Source organism: Musa acuminata, chromosome BXJ2-9 (genome assembly GCF_036884655.1).
Source record: "Musa acuminata AAA Group cultivar baxijiao chromosome BXJ2-9, Cavendish_Baxijiao_AAA, whole genome shotgun sequence".
Classification (NCBI taxonomy): Eukaryota; Viridiplantae; Streptophyta; class Magnoliopsida; order Zingiberales; family Musaceae; genus Musa; species Musa acuminata.
Window position 1 is genome coordinate 44,787,060 of NC_088346.1, and position 18,400 is coordinate 44,805,459.

The following is an 18,400-nucleotide window of genomic DNA, read 5'->3' on the forward strand; positions in this document are numbered from 1 at the left end:
AAAGATAAAAGTGTTATTTTGTAAAATTCATCAGTTCATATATAATGTTTTCATAATGTCCGAATACGAAAAATATTTTCCGATAATTATTAAGATATTTTACTTTTAGGTACGTTCATGTAATCGAGTTCGATCTATCTCACCTTATCCAGCTATGGATCCCATCAACCTGCAATCACATAAAGAGACAGGTAAGTATTAAAGAACATATAAAAAAGAAAAAAAGAGAGGGAGGGAGCGAGTAACTGCGCAGCAGCTAAAATCATGCCGTCTGTCAGTTCATGGCGGAAGCCAGCTCACGCCGTCAAAGGTACCGTGAGAGAGTAGACCGCGTCAGAGACCAGACGACACCACCCCGTACGTCCATCAACTCTCGCTCTCTCTCTCGCACAGCTCGGTGGACACGACTCCCTGACACCCCCCCGTCACGGGCCGAACGTCACCGTAACGGCGTCCCGCTCCGTCTCGCTTAACCGCCTACGTGCCCCACTCAGGGGTTCGTTCACTCGCTGTTACTAACGGCCGTCAGCTCCGTCACCTGGCGCCACTGTACTGTCACCTCCGCAGACGGCCGGTGTCACCTTACGCATCATTAGATGCAGTCATGCAAGCGACCACTCTCTCGCCTATTTCTGTCTCTCACGCACACCCCCTCCATCTCCCTTGGTGCTTTCCTCACTCCCTCCTTTCTTCTGATTCCGTGGCCAGTAACGCAACCCAGCTGATGCCTTATTCCCTTCGGACTCGTATGCTCCCTCCTTTTATCGTCTGCTACGGATAGCAGAAACACAGAGAACAAACCAAAGCAAAGAGAGGGAAGAGAATGAAGGCACACCTGAGCCTACTCGTACTCTTCTCCGTTGCCTTCCTCTTCTTCTTGGCTACTTCAGATGGCGATGCAGATCTCGAAGCTTTGATTAAGCTGAAGGCTGCCCTGGTGGCGCCCGGTAGCTCCGCCCTCGGCAACTGGGACCCCGCATCCGCGGACTACTGCTCCTTCTCCGGCGTCGCCTGTGACGAAAACTCCCGCGTCGTCGCGCTCAACTTCACTGGCGTCCAGCTCAACGGCACGCTACCGCCGGAGATCGGGATCCTCAGCGGCCTCGTCAACCTAACTGTGTCCTGCTCCGGCGTCGTTGGCCCTCTCCCGATGGAGCTAGCTGCGCTCCCCTCCCTCCGCCTGCTCAACGTCTCGAACAACAACTTCAGCGGCGCGTTCCCCCACGTCGGACCCGGCGGGTTCCCGACGCTGGAGGTCATCGACGCCTACAACAACAACTTCTCCGGCCGGCTCCCGCTGGGCCTGGCGGCGGCCCCGCGCCTCCGGTACCTCCACCTCGGTGGCAACTATTTCAACGGGACGATCCCGAAGGAATACTCTGACATCAAGAACCTCGAGTACCTCGGTCTCAATGGCAACGCCCTCACCGGCCGAGTCCCCGCCAGCCTCAGCCGGCTCTCCAAGCTGAAGGAGATGTACATCGGGTACTACAATATGTACGTGGGTGGGATACCGCCGGAGTTGGGGATGTTGTCGTCGTTAGTCCGGCTCGACATGGCGGGATGCGGTCTCTCCGGCCCAATTCCGGCGAGCCTCGGCAGCTTGAAGCATCTCGACACACTCTTTCTCCAGATCAACCGGCTCTCTGGCTCCATCCCGCCGGAGCTCGGCGGACTCAGCATGTTGGAATCTCTGGACCTCTCCATCAACGAGCTGACGGGCGAAGTACCAGATCGCTTCGCTGAGCTGAAGGAGCTCAAGCTGTTGAGCCTCTTCCGCAACCACATCCGGGGCGCCATCCCGCCGTTCGTCGCGGAACTCCCGAATCTCGAGGTTCTCGAGCTGTGGGAGAACAACTTCACCATGCAGCTCCCGGAATCGTTGGGTCGGAACGGTCGGCTCCTCAAGCTGGACGTGGCGTCGAATCGGATCACCGGGACGATTCCCCCCGATCTCTGCGCCAGCGGGCGTCTCGAGACACTGGTTCTGATGGAGAACGGCTTCTTCGGTCCGATTCCGGAGAAGCTAGGTGAGTGCAAGTCGCTGACTCGGGTTCGACTCGCGAAGAACTTCTTGAACGGGCCGATCCCCGCCGGGCTCTTCGATCTGCCCTCGAACGACATGCTCGAGCTCAGCGAAAACTTCCTCTCCGGAGATCTACCGCCGGTGATTGCTGGCAATAAGCTCGGCATGCTCGCTCTGTCCAACAACTTGATTACCGGCTCGATCCCACCGGCAATCGGCAGCCTCCCCGCGCTCCAGAATCTTGCTCTCGACTCGAATCAGATCTCCGGTGCGATCCCACCCGAGATCGGCCAGCTGAAGCAGCTGTCCAAGCTCAATCTGAGTGGGAACAGCCTCTCTGGCGACATTCCCGTCGATCTCACCCGCTGCTCTTCGTTAGTCATGATCGATCTCAGCCGGAACAACTTGACAGGCGCGATACCGGTGCGGATCCCGGCGCTGCAGATCCTGAACACCCTCAACCTCTCGAGAAACCAGATTTCCGGCGTGATCCCGCCGGAGATGCAGCGGATGCGGAGCCTCACCATCTTCGATCTCTCATACAACCGCCTCGCCGGCGTTATTCCGGCGCAGGGCCAGTTTCTGGTGTTCAACGAGAGCTGGTTCGTGGGGAACCCGGGACTCTGTGGACCGCCGCTGCATGTCCGCTACCCGTGCGGCGCAGATGGCGGCGGTGACGGGAGCTCCGGCGAGGGACACCCGCGGCAGCGGCGGTGGGACGCGAAGAGGGCGCTACCGCTGGCAGGGCTCGCGGCTGCGGCTGGGGTGCCGCTGGCCGCTGCGGCGGCGAAGGGTTGGAGGCTGTGGAGGGAGAGGAAGGGGCGGTCGAAGGCGTGGAAGATGACAGCGTTCCAGCGGCTGGACTTCACGGTGGAGGACGTGATGGAGTGCCTGAAGGACGACAACGTGATCGGAAAGGGTGGGGCGGGGATCGTGTACCGGGGAAGCATGGCGTGCGGGACGGAGGTGGCAATCAAGCGGCTGGTGGGGCGGGGGGCGGGGGCGGAGCACGATCGCGGGTTCACGGCGGAGGTGACGACCCTGGGGCGGATCCGGCACCGCAACATCGTGCGCCTGCTGGGCTTCGTGTCGAACCGGGAGACGAACCTGCTGCTGTACGAGTACATGCCTGGCGGCAGCCTGGGGGAGATGCTGCACGGGAGCAAGGGGGCGCACCTTGGGTGGGAGGCGAGGTGGCGCATCGCAGCGGAGGCGGCCAGGGGTCTCTGCTACCTCCACCACGACTGCTCCCCGCTCATCCTCCACCGCGATGTCAAGTCCAACAACATCCTCCTCGACTCCAACTTCGAGGCGCACGTCGCCGACTTCGGCCTCGCCAAGTTCCTGCACCATCCCGGCGCCTCTGAGTGCGTCTCCTCCATCGCCGGCTCCTATGGCTACATCGCCCCAGGTAAAATTACCAAACTACCATCATCTAGTAACACGATTTGGTAAATTCTTCCTCTTTTTGTCGTGTTGTTCTCTGTGAGTGGCGATTGGGGTGCGGGTCCCATTGGTTGGATATATGTGAGAGCATGGGTGGCAGAGGTCAACGAGGTAGAAGACAAGTGTGTGCTTGCTGCATGATAGATTTTGGACTTATTATTAAGGATGGACCAACAGAGTACTTGGAGTTATTACGAGTCAGAGTACGGACTCTATCCATTCTTCCACGGGATTGGATTGATGGTGAGGGGTAATCTTCCCCAGTCTAAATCCACCGAGGGTCGCGAGGCAGAAGCCCTGCCGCTCGGATAACAGCTGGTCTGGCTTAGTTCAATTGTCTTAGTTGGCATAGAGCACGGATACTTACGTTAGAACTAAAACTACTGCTTACAACTTTGGTGATAGAGTACGCATACACGCTGCGTGTGGACGAGAAGAGCGACGTGTACAGCTTCGGCGTGGTGCTCCTGGAGCTGATCACCGGGCGGCGGCCGGTGGGCGGGTTCGGCGACGGCGTCGACATCGTCCGCTGGGTCCGCAAGACGGTGTTGGAGGCGGCCGAAACCACTGATTCCGCGGCCATCCTCTTGATTGCCGACAAGAGGCTGACGTCGACCCCGCTGGACCTGATCACCAACTTGTTCAAGGTGGCGATGCTCTGCGTGGAGGAGCAGAGCACGGCGCGGCCCACCATGAGGGAGGTGGTGCACATGCTCTCCAATCCGAAATCACCACCGCCGCCGCCACCACCCACCGATCTCCTCAGCCTGTGAATCATCCTCCTCAGGTAGCAGTAAAGCTCACTGTTAATATGGTACTGCATGGGGTTTTGTTCTGCTGCACATAACTCCCCCTCTTCCTACATGCTACAGAGCTGCAACTTAGGTTGAACTCACACGCTTTCAGCTTATACTACTACTACTACTACTAGTACTAATTGTGCTACTTGAAAGTTGACAGACATTAGAATGGTATTATGGAGTCATGTGTATATGAATGATGAATTTAAATTTTGCTATGCATGATAAAACAATTACATGCATATTTATGTGCTGGAAAATGTTAATTCAGGGTTTCGGTAAATGAAAATATTCATATTTCTATTGATGGGTTTTTACATATTCATCCTTGCAGAGTTTGAAAGTAGCATATTTGTTATCACAAAAATTTAACATGGCCTATATGTCCTTCTAAATCCAAAACACTCTAAATCAACGATAACTATCAACATGAATTTATTTAAATAATATATAATAAATTATATAAATTGTCTTTAGTGTTTTTTTATCATCATAACAAACTTCTAAATCATATTAGTGTACAACAAGTTTTAACTTATGATGACTGTCTTTGACTGTAAAATTTGTCTGATTATTAGAAGGGTTAGATTTAATTTAAAGAATGCATGGAATGTTTCATCTATAGATCTTTTATTCAGGAGATGTAAGGTTGGTTGAACATAAGGAGTTAATAGAGAATTAGAAATAAAAAGTTTTTATTTATGAACATTTAGACATAGTTCTAACTTTAAAAATAAAATGAAAAATCACATAAAATGGTTTGAATATGTTAGAAAAACAACTGTGGTTATATGGTTAGATAAGGAGAGATAGTATTACTAATGTAATGAGAGATAAAAAAGGACTTTAAAAATTTTACTTGAGATTAAAAATGAAGATTTTAATGCTCTTAATTTCAACTAAAAAGACACTTTGTACAATCCTAAATGATAAAGAAAGATTCATCAATCCCAAAGAGTTGTAACATTAGTACTTGTTGTGTGGACTTCTGAAGAACTTCTGGTTTCATTAGGCATAATTGAAACAAAGCTTTGGAGCACCACTTGACAATTGTATTTGGTTTGAAGGGAAAGGATAATCATGTCATCAAAATTGGATTTGGTTTGCAGGGAATCATATGAAAAGAGGGCTGCTATCAAAGAACCCTAAATTAGGTGCAGCATTTGTGGCCACTAGTGGTGGGATCCTTGTTTATATTAGAGATTAAGTAGAAAGCTTATGACATCCACACCCCATTAATCTACCACACCAAATCAGAAGCATCTCTTGAGTTGCTCCCACTTTTCATGATGACAAACATTGCCATATGCAGTTCATGGAAAGGCATCTTTGTGACTCACAGATGTTGAAGCTCAAGGCTACTCCAAAAGTCATCATTTGCATCAAGATGAAGTGTATACAAAAAGCTACTCCAAAAGCCATAATTTGTATCAAGATGTGGAAGACTAATGTTACCATCTTGAAAGCTATCAGGGAAGAATAATTCATGGCTTAGAAATCCAGTGAACAATCCATGTTCTCAAGTCCAGCCAAATCATGTGGGAGTGGATCTCAGCTTTCTCTATCAATCTTGCTAAAACGCTGTAGTAGCATGGCCCAGTTTATAGCACACAATAATAAGACAGCCAACAACTTTTACGAGCCACAGATCATATAGATTGATACTGTAGATTACTAACAGTATGCTAATAGTGTTGTTGTTCAATCTTCATTCACAGGGATTAGCCTCTGGTAAATGCCATTTCACAAAAGTTACCATATCATATATACCAAATTTCAGATCAAAGTTTAAAGTCATGTTTTTTTAAAAGATAAATGATGTAAGTAGAGTTTATGTCGCGTAAACTTATAATGATTCGATAAAAATTTTATCGACTAGACCAATAAACATCTTTAAAATTTAAAATTTATTGGATGAGATTTTGAATCATGAACTTAAGACAAGTAATTTAGATATTCCACAATTGACTAATATTTTGGATGCCTGAAGTAGATGTAGATCACAAGTCTAAAATAAAATTTCTTTTTAAATTAGCCAAGATGTCAAATGTGTTGGATTTAAAAAAAGAAATCTTGGAGCTTTCAAGATTTAGACAATAATTCAAAGTGGTCCAAAGATGTTGGAATTCTGAACAACCTCAGAAGCTGTGGTTGTCAGAAATGTTACAGTACAATTAACCTCAATATTGTGACAATAATTCAGTGTGTTAACAGTTTAGCTTGACAGTAAAGTCATCTAGCACTTGCTTAAATGAAGCTAGCTAGATCTAACAAGTAGAAACACTTGGTACATTTTGGGATCATGATGTTGAAGTGTTACTTTAGCCCATAGAACAAATTAATATGATATGAGCCCTACTAACATGCCATGCATGCACAGCATTAATTTTTGATGGACTTCCTATAGGAGATAATGATATAATATGAACAGTGGACACAGAAATACTTGAAAAAGAAGATAATTGAGGATAGATAGTTATCTGTGGAGCAGATGTTTGCAGACAACATATGTGAGAGTCATCTTCATCCCACCTAACATGTTGACAAAGTGAGAGTTAGGTGGGCTTGGGAAAAGGACCTTCCAATTTCTTCTGTGTTGCTCTTTCAGTTTGGGACTCTGGAGTTGCTGTCTTGAGAGTCATCCTGAATCATCCATGTGAATCATTGCAATGAACTTAGTCACCTGGAGCTTTCATGTCAGCAAAAAAAAAAAATCACTTTGAGATGATTTACATGTAAGATATTATTGAGATTATCAGTGATAAACAAGTACAAAAATATATATATTATTGAGATTGTCAGTGAGTTCTTCCAATGAAAGATCATTGGTCCACTCTCATCCTTGTCTCTAATTTATTAAAGTGTATTATTACTAAGTTGCAATCAGACATAAGCTAAGACAACAACAGATAGATGTCAGCATTGTCTTTCATGAATTCATGATCCAGCTGAACAAAGACACCAGGATTTCTACTGGCTGTGTTGTTTACAATAGTGTTCACTGTGAATCTTTCTTTCTTGTGGTGGTCCATCGAGGATGATCCCATCTATCATGGGTGGGAATCCTGCAAAAGACCAGTGAGGATTCCTTCTCTTTTAAATAACATCTCACCTCCCTGACTTGGTTTCTTCTGATCCTCATGGGACCCTTCCAGACAGAAGCAGCAAGAAAAAGACATGGACAACCTCATGTTCCTTGAGGAGAAATGGAGGATTTTTGGTGCTTTCGACATTGTATTTGTCTGTGGTAGAGGTCTCTTAGCTGTTGGCTCTTCCCCACAGCTAACAAATGAAAGCATCAAGGATGAAGCCTCCCACATGGATGTCTCCCTCAGCTCCTCAATTTGGTCACCTACCCTTCTCACCATCCAGCTTCTCCTCTTCTCTCTTATCCATAGAGTCACATGCACCAAAGGATTGGGCCAGGGCAACCCCATTTGGACACAACAAGATCCCTTGCTTAACTAGTTAGATCCCAAATATAGGAGGAGTACAGTGGTTTGACAATGACGATGTTTGATTTCTCTTTCCCTGTATTTTTGGTCTTCATTTGCTTACTGGCAATCCCTCGGATTAAAGCATTTACAAGATAGAAATGGTTTACAAACAGAGCAGTACTCCAGATGGAGAAAGATTACAACAGGGCTTCTTAAGACACAGCATCTTCTCTCCATTTGTTTTCCTTCCTCAGATCATCTCAAGGATTCAATGGTCAAAGACTTAAGCTGTTTGCAGTACTTGCACCACTTATTCCTTGATCCGCTGCAGCTGACACAAAGCACAGAGCTCTCCTCTTAGATGGGGTGCAAACGAGATTGTTGGAACGGAGGGCTTATGCAAAGCTCCAAGTTGAGGTCTGGACACTTCGGTGGTCGATGGTGCTGCCGCCGTGCCGATGTCTCCTCCTCGCCGCTCCTCTCCTGCTCACGTCCAAAACCAGCAGCCTTCTCCTCTGTTCTCCCGACGGAGACGGCGGTTATGGTCGCGGCGCTGTCGTGGATCGGCCGGTGGGTGGCAGGATCCACCCCCATGCTCAGCAGCTTCTTCCTGATGTGCGTGTTCCAGTAGTTCTTGATCTCGTTGTCCGTTCTCCCAGGTAACTTTCCGGCGATCAGAGACCATCTGTTCCATGTGAAGGCAACAGGCAGTCAGCCTCCGCTGCATGGCGTCAGAGCTGAGGAGAGTCGCACTTACTTGTTACCGAGAAGGCTGTGGAGCTTGATGATGAGCTCGTCTTCCTCCTCGGTGAAGTTTCCACGCTTGAGGTCGGGCCGAAGGTAGTTGATCCACCGGAGGCGGCAGCTCTTGCCGCAGCGGAGAAGACCAGCGGCCTTGGGGAGCGAGCGCCAGCAGCCCTCGCCGTGGGCTCCGATGTAGGCGATGAGGCGGTCGTCTTCCTCCTTGGTCCACGCTCCCTTGTTGGTGTGCGCTCTCTCGCAGCACGGAGACCTTCCCATGACCCTCCGATGGTCTTCTCCTGACTGCAACCTCTTGGCCGCAACTAGAGTTTGGGTGTTGTGTGTAAGAGGAAGAGGAGGGGCGGCCCGCGGGGTGGGGGGGTGTGTGTGTGGAAGGGGAGGGTGGGGAGTTGGGGAAGGGAGATAGTGAAACAGGAAGGTATAAATACATAGAGGAGTTTGACTTTGACTTTTACATCTCACTCATGTAATGTGCATATATTTTGTATAAGAATACATATAATGTCATTGGAATATGCATTCATAGTATTGGCAAAATATAAAAGAGAATTAATTATTAATGCGAAGTTAGTTTAAGATAATAATATGAGATTGAGAAGTATATATTCAGATTAATTTAATTTGATGGGATACTAATATAGGTATCCATATGAGATGGTTTGTCTAATGCTAAAATCAGTGATAAAAAATATAAAAAAAAATAGATTGAGGTGGATGCTTTTAGGGGAATGTATTCAACGTGTAATACTACCGATCTTTCCTCCAAGTCTTTTGATGCCAAGCAATTTATATGATACAAATAATTGATATGGAATAAATAGAGTGAATATCTTAGTGATACACGCGAGAGCTGACATCCCGCCCTCACCCCCCATTATAGCCCCTGTCTGTCCGGATCCCTAGGGGCCACATGAGCCAATCATATGGAACATTAATCTCCGAGAAGCTTAATCTCTTAAATTTTTTTTTTTTGAGTCATTAGTCGCAAGTGACTTATTAATCATGATTTTAGGAGGGCTCACATATTCGATTGTAAATAATATTAATCTCAAGTGTTGTGACCCAATCCTTATTTATCCCAAACAAACTCTAATCCTAACAAACAATGCTCTTATAGTTATTTTTTTCCTGACGTAACCCTTAGAGAGACGTGCTTACTAACCATCGACATAAATGAGCCCATCGACAATGTGAAGGGTTCCCCGACCAATGACCGATCACTCTTCATCGATTGCTTCGATATAAAAGCCTAACCCTAAAGTTTAGAGAGACACTATTTTTATTACTATCACCACTTTACTAACTTTATCATCGAAGAGATCGGGTTATAAATATTCTCTTGATGCTGACTACTTGTATAGAGATCTCAACGAAATATAAGTGCACCTCGAGACGATAACAAACCCGCTTTTGATGAGCGAGCAACACCTTGGGGGCTGCCATTCAGAGCCTCCTTCCATTTCAATCTTCTCATGTGACCTCTCACGTCGGTCTCATATCTTTCGAATTAAATAAAGTTGTCACTACCCATCAATAATATCGACACAACAACAAATATAAATATAATTGAGTTACTTGTCTGATACAGACTCCATTAAAGAAATCTTTGATAGCTAACTTACCTTATTTGGATGATTAATTGTGCACTGTACAACCCCATATATGACATATAGGTAGGGAGTCTCCCATGTGAGGTATGTGCTCCTCACAAGATATCTTTCCTTTAAGAGATCGATAGGGACCCACATAATTACTCATTTATTATTATTTTTGTCAAATCATTTATCTTGTGATTGAATGTTGCGTCCAAATAATTCTATATGCTTCTACCTATCTAGATTTTGAAGTTAAATTTAATGATGTTTGGGGAAGAGGAAACGTATCATATCAAATTAATGCTACTAGAATTCAAGAGCAAGCAAAGTGCATAAAGTAAGATATTTATTTATATAACAAATGGTAAATAATAATTTTATTCATATAATAAGCTCCACCAACTTTGTTATATTCTTCTAATTTGTCTTAGTATGCATACACTGATTATATATTATGTTATAATTATAAAATTGTATTCATTATGTCCATTGTAATCAACTTGTAAGTCCTTAACATTTATAAAAAAAGCAATTGCATATCATAATTCTCATTTAATTTTTCCTAACAAAATATGTTATAAAAATTATTAAATACAATGTTTATTTAGTTGATTATATAATTAGATATGGTACTAACAGTTATATGCATGTATCTTTAGAACTATGTCACATATTTTATAAAATTTTATTTTTAATCTTTTATCTTTATGACATGCTTGATATTTTTTTTTAATTTTATTATAAATAATAATTGAAGAAGGTAAAATTTGAGCTCAAGCAATAACAAAATCAAAATATTTATTTAACATATACTAACATATTGCATTTGCATATTATTATAAACATAAATTCAAGTGGAAAATATAAACAGATTTTTGACTTTTTAGTATAATGATAATTATTTATTTCAATTAAAGTTTGTGAATCTAAGATGAAATAATTTTATTTTAGTTAAAATTTGTGAGCAGAATTATTAGGATAAGTCACCAAGGAGAAATTTACTTTAAATTTTCAGTCAATGTAAAAAAAAAGAAGAAAGATCCATCTTAGAGTTTTCATAATAATGCACTTAGAAAGCTCAAAAAAATTGAAGAAAAATACACACATAGATAGCCATTTAAATAATTAGCTTGATTTGCTTAAGCCACTTTAATGTTTGGAATGCCTTTAGATGTGTTCAAGACTACGTGGACTCGTCAACATACCTAATGGTCGCAACGCGGACGTTTTGTTGAGATGCTTCTTGGCTAAGTTAACTACAAAATGGCCACGTTTATATACGTTTATTTTTTGGATTTTTTTATATTTTTTTCGAAGGATAAATGGACATTTTCGCAAGTTATTATTATTTTTAAGATGACCACATCATACATGTTTTTTCGAGATGCTTTTTTCCTTGAGAATTCATCCAAGAAAAATGATATTTTATCAAAATATTTTTATTATTAATTTTTTTTTTATCGAACGACATCCCCATATTCAATGGGAATTTATTTTCTAATATTTTCAGACATTTTCTGTTATTTAAACATTTTTAATTTCGATATTAAGTCTCATAATTTTTTAAAAAATAAATGAAATATTAATCATCTTTTAAGTTATTCTGTGAAATCTTTAGTTGATTTAGTGAAAATTGATTAAGTTACATTAAAAATTAAACTAGATTATATTTGATTCTTTTAATTATATTTAAAAAATTAATATTAATCATGCAAATTTAAATTGATTTGATAAAATTAATCAACTTACAGTCGAAATTAAATTAAGTTATATTCGAATTACACTAATTTATATTTATTATTTTTTATAAAAAAAATATTTTTAGATTTAAATGAATATGGGACTTCATCCGATAAAAAAAATTAATATGCGGTTTTTCTCGATAAATACCTAATAAAAATCATTTAAATGTGTGTCACAATTCACAAAATTCCAAATAATCGGTGCCATAACGCCGTTAACGTCCCCCTCCGTTTGGCTTCTTCACGGCTTGCAACGTGGCACACATCGAGGGGATGAGAACGGCGGTTGCAAGACGGTGCTCGTCTTAAACCGTCTTTCGTATCTGCAGTCGTGCCACTTCGCCTTGCCATTGCTTCCCGCAAGGCCCTCTCTTTCTCTCGCTCTCTCTCTCTCTCTCTCTCTGCCATTACCTACCCTAAATGGACCTGCGAGAAATCCACCACGACGACGACAAGGATGACGAGGACAAGGTCGAGGCCGACTCCGCCTCCGATATCTACTTCGACGCCCTTGATTCCTTCATCGAGTCTGACGACGACGGCGAAATTTTCTTCGATTTGCCCCCGTCTCTCCTCCTTGAGTCGGCCTCCACCCCCCTCGACGTTTTGCCTTCATCAGCATCGACCCTCCGCCGGCGTCGCCAGCCGCCCCCCGAGGGAACCGACCCCGCCTCTAAAGCGAACTTGGATTCCCCCGCCGACAGGCAGCCGAAGATAGAGCTCAATATGAAGCGACGGGTATTGGGTTCGGATACTCCGGCTTCTTCTGCTATCACCTCGGATCCGGTTAGTGCCGGAGGACGAGATGGACGCCCGGGGGTTTCTAAGGAATCGGGAGCGACGAGCCGTGCCCGTGATAACGAGGTAGCGGCAGCTGACGCTGGATCGGTGCCGCCCTGGTGCATCTTGGAGTTTTCAGCTGATCTCGTGATCAAAGCTGTCTTCTTTCAGATGACTTTGCTGGTCAGCTTCGTCAAGACAACCTTTTGGTTGTTTCATTGCTCTTTCTTATGTGTCACAGATCCTCTCGGCACTCTTTACCGAGCAAGGGATGGGGCAAAGGCAAGGGTTTCAGAAGCATGTAAGAGTTTGTACGAGAATATTCTCCCGCTGATGTTCGGAAGATTAATTAGACAGCGGGAAACGTGGAAATTGGTGGTGATGTTGACATGGGGGTTCTTCTGGTCTCTCTATGTATGTCTCTTGTTGTTTGGGATTTTGGCAGCCTCTTTCTTAGGAGCGAGTCTGATCATGAGGCGGGTGGTGGAAGAGCCCATACAGATGACCGAGGAATTGAGTTTTGATTACACAAAAACCAGCCCGGAAGCTCTTGTGCCAATTGTTCCTTGCGTTGGTTGCTTGGTTTCCAGCAAAGAATTCAGCATTGTGACCCATGAATTTCGGCGGCTGGCGCCTCCAAATCAAAAGCTGCAGCTTACCATTTCATTGACTCTGCCAGAATCGGATTACAACAGAAATCTTGGGGTCTTTCAGGTATATGTATTTTGAACAATGGAGGCATGTGTCTCAGAAATTGGATGTTTTTTTCACATTCGCTTGATGTATCATTATGTCATGTCCGCTAATTTTATATTCTTTTTTAGATTGTTTTGACAATTCTGCATTTTGAAGATGTGATTTAATCCGGGAAATTTAGTTCCCCGGGGAATGACCACTTGCTTATATTTGGTTCAAAATGAGGTTACTGCAGAATATGAGAAGTGAAGTTCCAAAAAGAAGAGAAGCGACTTTTGACTTTGAGGCAGTGCTGATGATGCTGATTTCTGAAATATGTAGGAAGAGAAGCTCCATACCCCATTCACTTCCCTAAAATCCAAAACACTCTTAGTATCGCTTGATTAGTTTACTTGAATCATGGCATTTTCTGAGATCTAAACACTCCTTGGAAAGTTGGTTTAAATGTGGATATATGAACTTGTGCAACAAGAGACTTTGGGTCAAAGTGAGGTATAATATAGGCAGCGCTTGGTCAAATTCAGGCCTGTTTAGTAAATTGAATTTACTCCTTGAGATAGGATCCAATAAAATACTTGTTTAGGCACCCACTTAAAAGTGCACCCTCTCATTCAGAATTGTGTAAATTTAAATCTCATACTTCCCATTTGATTTTTCTTTTCTGATACTATAAATCTGGAATTTATGGTGGTAGTTTGGACTTATAATTTGCTATATGTTCTTAGAAATTGCATTGAGCTCGTTGAAAGCTAAGACTAGAATGCTCTCTAGTGTAGATGCACTCGATAGTAATTTTGTTATTAGTTTAAGTGATTTGTTTTTTCTTAAATGTATGATCTGTTTGTCAGTATGAAGCGTATTACATTCCTCTAAACATGCTTAAAATATTTGATGTTATATTCTTTTATGATATATTTTGCCACATCTGAATGTTACATTGATATAGTTGGCATTATCTCCTCCAGTGCCAAGCAATTAAAAGGAAGGTAAAAGAGAGAAATCAGCTATATGCTTGTCATAAAAGGTGCCATAAGTGCTGTTTATCTTTTCCTATTTACTTTTCAGTTTGTCTTTTGCAATGTTTTCCACATTTTATGTCTTCACAAACTTGAACTGTGAGATTTTGTTAGGAATTCTGGTAGTTTTGTGGAACTCTTGCTTCCTCCTTTCTGCAACTTGATGTGCTTGGTCATTATAATTTATATTGACCTGATCACATTCATATGACATTGATTCACTAAAGGTTGGACCTTGTTATACTGCTTAGATCAGGCCAGTTTATAGTTTCCATTTGCAGTGGAGCTTGAAACTAATCTTTTCACATGGTTAATGTTCTAATGTGTTTAACACCTTCATGTGATTTTTTTGGTACAGGTCAGGGTGGAACTTCTAACTATAAATGGCAACATCACATCCAGTTCACGTCAACCATGCATACTTCGCTTCAAGAGCTCTCACATTCGCTTCGTAGAGACTTTCCTTAAATCCATGTTTCTGTTAGCAGGCTATTCTTCTGAAACACAGGTTCTGAGTTTAAGAATGAGAGGCCTTACTGAAGGAACTAAACCAACCATATGCGTAAGGGTCACACTAGAGCAGAGAGCAGAGTTTAGGCCTGGTGCTGGTATCCCTGAAATTTATTCTGCATCTATGAAACTTGAGGTTGAGCTTCCTTTCTTTAAGAGGATGATATGGAACTGGAGGAAGACTGTCTTCATCTGGACCAGTATGATGTTATTTATCATGCAGTTGCTGATTCTTCTTGTATGTTGCAGACCTGTTATATTTCCCAGGGGAAGATCTAATGGTGGTACTCCTAGGAGACCATAATACGCGAACTTTATATGCATAATTGTGAGAGTAATAATCTTTCTGCTGGATTTATTGTGACTTTTATGGCTGCTGGATATAATGGTTATCTTCAGATTTCATCTGATAATAGTCATGATGTACGCTTTGAGTTTGTTCAATACTTTTGATCAGTCAGTGGCATCCGGTATGTTTTCCAATTTCTGAGGCACAATAGAAACATGAAATATGTTTTGTATTATAAATTTTATTTTCTGAACAATTTAACAAAGTACTTCTGTTGAGAAGGACAAGAATCTAGTGTTATACAAATATATTGAATTGAAGAATACTTATGTGTGCAAATTTAAGGTGTTTGTAGGTTAACTAATCCTGTTGGTTGGCGACTAAGTAACAACCGCATGAATATATTGAACAGGGTCTTTCTATTTATGTTGTTATAAGTATTTAACAAGTGAGGCAAGAATGAGACAGCAATTTATTGAGTTACCTTTCATTTGTTGACAATAATACATTAAAATATATACCTCAAACAAATGAAGCTGTTGCCTAGTAGATTTAATGGTATGCTCAAGTGTTGCCTTTAACAAACACTTTCACCAATTGGACATGGAGAAGAAACCTTTCAAGATATGAACTAAAAGACTGTACTAATAGATCAACACTTTATTGCATGAAAAAAGAGATAACAAGCATGAGAATGAGCCTTAAATGTTTATGAGCATGTCTATCTATAGGTATAATAATGCCTGAATCTCCTAATTTAAGATGACTGTAAACTGGCTAGAAATTTGTATCTAAGTTAAAATCCTTTTAAAAGTGACCCTGATATTTTATGTTTCTTAGCCCAGTCAACCTTATTAAACAAGGGTAGTGCTGGTACCAGTTGGTAGCCGAACTGTTATGGCATCACTACGAACCCAACGTATCATCACTCGATACAATTGTTATTGCTTGGACCAAATTGAAGGAAGAAGAGAGGAGGAGGAGGTGGCAGTAGTGAGACAGCTTGGTGGAGGGAAGAAAGAGAGCATGTGTGGCAGAGAGAAAGAAAGAGTGGTAACCATTGATAAAATTACCATTTAGGACAATCTGATATTGGTCTGCTTATTACCCACTATGCTTGATACAATGAACTTACCAGGTAGTATAGGCTGTACCAAACCTAACCAGGTGAAATTGCCCAGTCTGTGTCCTGGTTGGTCATGGGACTGGTATATTTAATGATTTGATCATCCATATGGATTTTTCATGTGGATGAGGCTTATGACTAAAAACTTTCTTTGATATAAATTTGAATAAGTATCATTTTGATCATTTTCTAATTCTTCCTACATTTTCCAATCCATTATTCTAGGCTATTTAGGACAATGTTGATGACCAATTAAAGCCCCTGTTGTGTCTGGTTAGGATAGATTTAGGTGAGTTAGATGGTTAGATGTGTTGAGTGTTAGGAGTCTTAGGACTCACATGGTAAGTACTTTTCCTTTTCAGTTCATCTTGCCCTTTAAGGTGACACATTGATATCTCTAATCTAAAACATGATATAAATTGAGAATATGGCATCTTGATATTCATATTAGTATAGCATACTTGAGTTTCAACTTCTCTACCATTCCAATTGCAATTAATTGTCATGGTGTCAAAAGGGCTGGATCAAGTTTAGTGTTTCAAACACTATACCTAGAATAACAAAAACCTTTTCATATTTGTAATGGATCTTGATACATTTCATTTTTAGAAGTTGTTTTGTACATTTATGCATCTGGAGGTGTTTGACCATCTAGTCTATCACTCAGGTAAACTTTGCAAGGCTTGATGATATTTTATTATAGACAAATTTCTTTGCAAATGCCCACATTTATGAATGTGTTAACCTGGTTGCATATAGATCAGTAACCAAGATTTCAAATCTTGGTCTGATACCAATGTCAATCATTGGTGAACCCGTACAGTACCAGTATGGCTGGATGTATTGTGTCTTGGTATGCACTTGTGCGATTGTTATGGATCTGGCTAGAGAGGAGTATGGTGAAGTAGGCGAGGGGGGAGGAAGATGATTCTACATCAGTGAACAAGTTTCAATAACATGTTTACATCATTGACTTGGCATAATGGTTTTCTTAGTAATATCACACTTTGCACTTGCATCCTGAAATTGCTGGACCATCTGTTGTCCAAGCATCTCTTCATGTAAAATATATCATCCTGTTACTTGTTGCAAGTAATACTACTTTCGGTGAATAACTTTCAACATGGTTACATTATTGACTTTGCATAATGTGTTTGAATTTTCATAGTAGGTTGAAACACAAACTGCATTTGCATTCTAAAATTGCTGAATTATGTCTTGTGCAAACATAGCTTCATATAAGATTTTTCATCTTGTTACTTATTGATGGTGATACTAGTTCTAGTGAACAATTCTCAGTAACATGTTTACATCATTGACTTTGCATAAGGTTTTTTCTAATTTTCATAGTAGGATATAACACATGTTGCATTTGCATTCTATATTTGCTGAACCATCTATTGTACAAGCATCTCTTCATGAAAATTTATCATCCTCTTGTTGCAGGCAATGCTACTTTGAATGAACAACTTTCAGTAACATGTTTACATCGTTAAATTTGCATTATAATCTTCTGAAGTTTTTATACTAGGTTGTAACACACATCAAACTTGTATTCTGAAATTGCTTAACAATCTGTTGTGCAAGCATCTCTTTATGTAAATTTTGTCATCCTTTTACTTGTTGCAGGTGTAATATCTTTACATCATTGATGTTGCATATTAGTAGGTTATAACACATTCATTTGCATTGTAAAATTGCTGAATCTTGTGCTAGTATCACTTTATGTAAAATTTATCATCCTGTCGTTGCAGGCAGAGTGGCATACTACTTCACCGAAACAACTAATATCATGTTTACATCATTAATTTGCACAATACTTTTCTGAAATTTTATAGTAGGCTGTCATGCATTGTACAAATCCAGTTAAGGAGATGCTGCAGTGTTTTCATCGCACCGCAGGTGGCATGGTATCATTTGCAGGTCGGAAAGGCCACAAAGTAGTCATCCACAAGTCTTCTTAGTGGTAAAGGAGTTCAACAAGATCTACCTAACAGGCTTGCCAACTGTCTTCCCTTTCATTAATCATGTGATGATATCTTGCTCCCTTCTGTTTGAGCCACCACAAGTAGACTTTTCACACATCTAAGCTTGTAATGTTGTGGGTCTTTTTGTAACTGTAATTTAAATGGTCACTTAAGCTGTCAAATGGTAGAATAAGATATTCATCTTCAA

At 41.8% G+C, this 18,400-nt stretch overlaps 3 protein-coding genes across 6 annotated transcripts; 2 read left to right on the plus strand and 1 right to left on the minus strand.

Moving 5' to 3' along the window:
* The first annotated feature begins 647 nt into the window (after positions 1-647).
* Positions 648-4,579, plus strand: LOC135623575 (leucine-rich repeat receptor-like kinase protein FLORAL ORGAN NUMBER1). Its single transcript, XM_065126702.1, has 2 exons — positions 648-3,437; positions 3,878-4,579. The coding sequence occupies exons 1-2, from the start codon at positions 824-826 to the stop codon at positions 4,243-4,245; spliced, it is 2,982 nt and encodes a 993-aa protein (XP_064982774.1). The 5' UTR covers positions 648-823; the 3' UTR covers positions 4,246-4,579.
* A 3,193-nt stretch (positions 4,580-7,772) lies between these two features.
* Positions 7,773-8,845, minus strand: LOC135623576 (MYB31 transcription factor31-like). The gene is made up of 2 exons (XM_065126704.1): positions 8,467-8,845; positions 7,773-8,394 (listed from the first exon to the last, which is right to left on the minus strand). Exons 1-2 carry the CDS (start codon positions 8,727-8,729, stop codon positions 8,067-8,069), a joined length of 591 nt encoding a protein of 196 aa, XP_064982776.1. The 5' UTR covers positions 8,730-8,845; the 3' UTR covers positions 7,773-8,066.
* Positions 8,846-12,147: 3,302 nt separating this feature from the next.
* Positions 12,148-18,400, plus strand: LOC103998831 (seipin-2). 4 transcript variants are annotated; one of them, XR_001975673.2, is made up of 3 exons: positions 12,148-13,302; positions 14,659-15,280; positions 17,980-18,400. XR_001975673.2 is itself a non-coding variant. In XM_018818511.2 (3 exons), the coding sequence occupies exons 1-3, from the start codon at positions 12,229-12,231 to the stop codon at positions 14,509-14,511; spliced, it is 1,230 nt and encodes a 409-aa protein (XP_018674056.2). In that variant the 5' UTR covers positions 12,148-12,228; the 3' UTR covers positions 14,512-14,561. The 4 variants fall into 4 exon arrangements, 2 of the variants coding, with proteins under 2 accessions (XP_018674056.2, XP_009418702.2); XR_001975674.2 differs by having other exon boundaries at positions 18,128-18,400; XM_018818511.2 differs by lacking the exons at positions 14,659-15,280; positions 17,980-18,400 and adding exons at positions 14,250-14,308; positions 14,415-14,561.

Coding starts and splice junctions, on each gene's coding strand:
- LOC135623575 (XM_065126702.1), top strand. CDS start 824: ATGAAGGCACACCTGAGCCTACTCGTACTCTTCTCCGTTGCCTTCCTC. Junction 3,438..3,877: donor CTATGGCTACATCGCCCCAG/GTAAAATTACCA, acceptor CTTTGGTGATAG/AGTACGCATACACGCTGCGT.
- LOC135623576 (XM_065126704.1), bottom strand. CDS start 8,729: ATGGGAAGGTCTCCGTGCTGCGAGAGAGCGCACACCAACAAGGGAGCG. Junction 8,395..8,466: donor CACAGCCTTCTCGGTAACAA/GTAAGTGCGACT, acceptor CACATGGAACAG/ATGGTCTCTGATCGCCGGAA.
- LOC103998831 (XM_009420427.3), top strand. CDS start 12,229: ATGGACCTGCGAGAAATCCACCACGACGACGACAAGGATGACGAGGAC. Junction 13,303..14,658: donor GAAATCTTGGGGTCTTTCAG/GTATATGTATTT, acceptor TTTTTGGTACAG/GTCAGGGTGGAACTTCTAAC.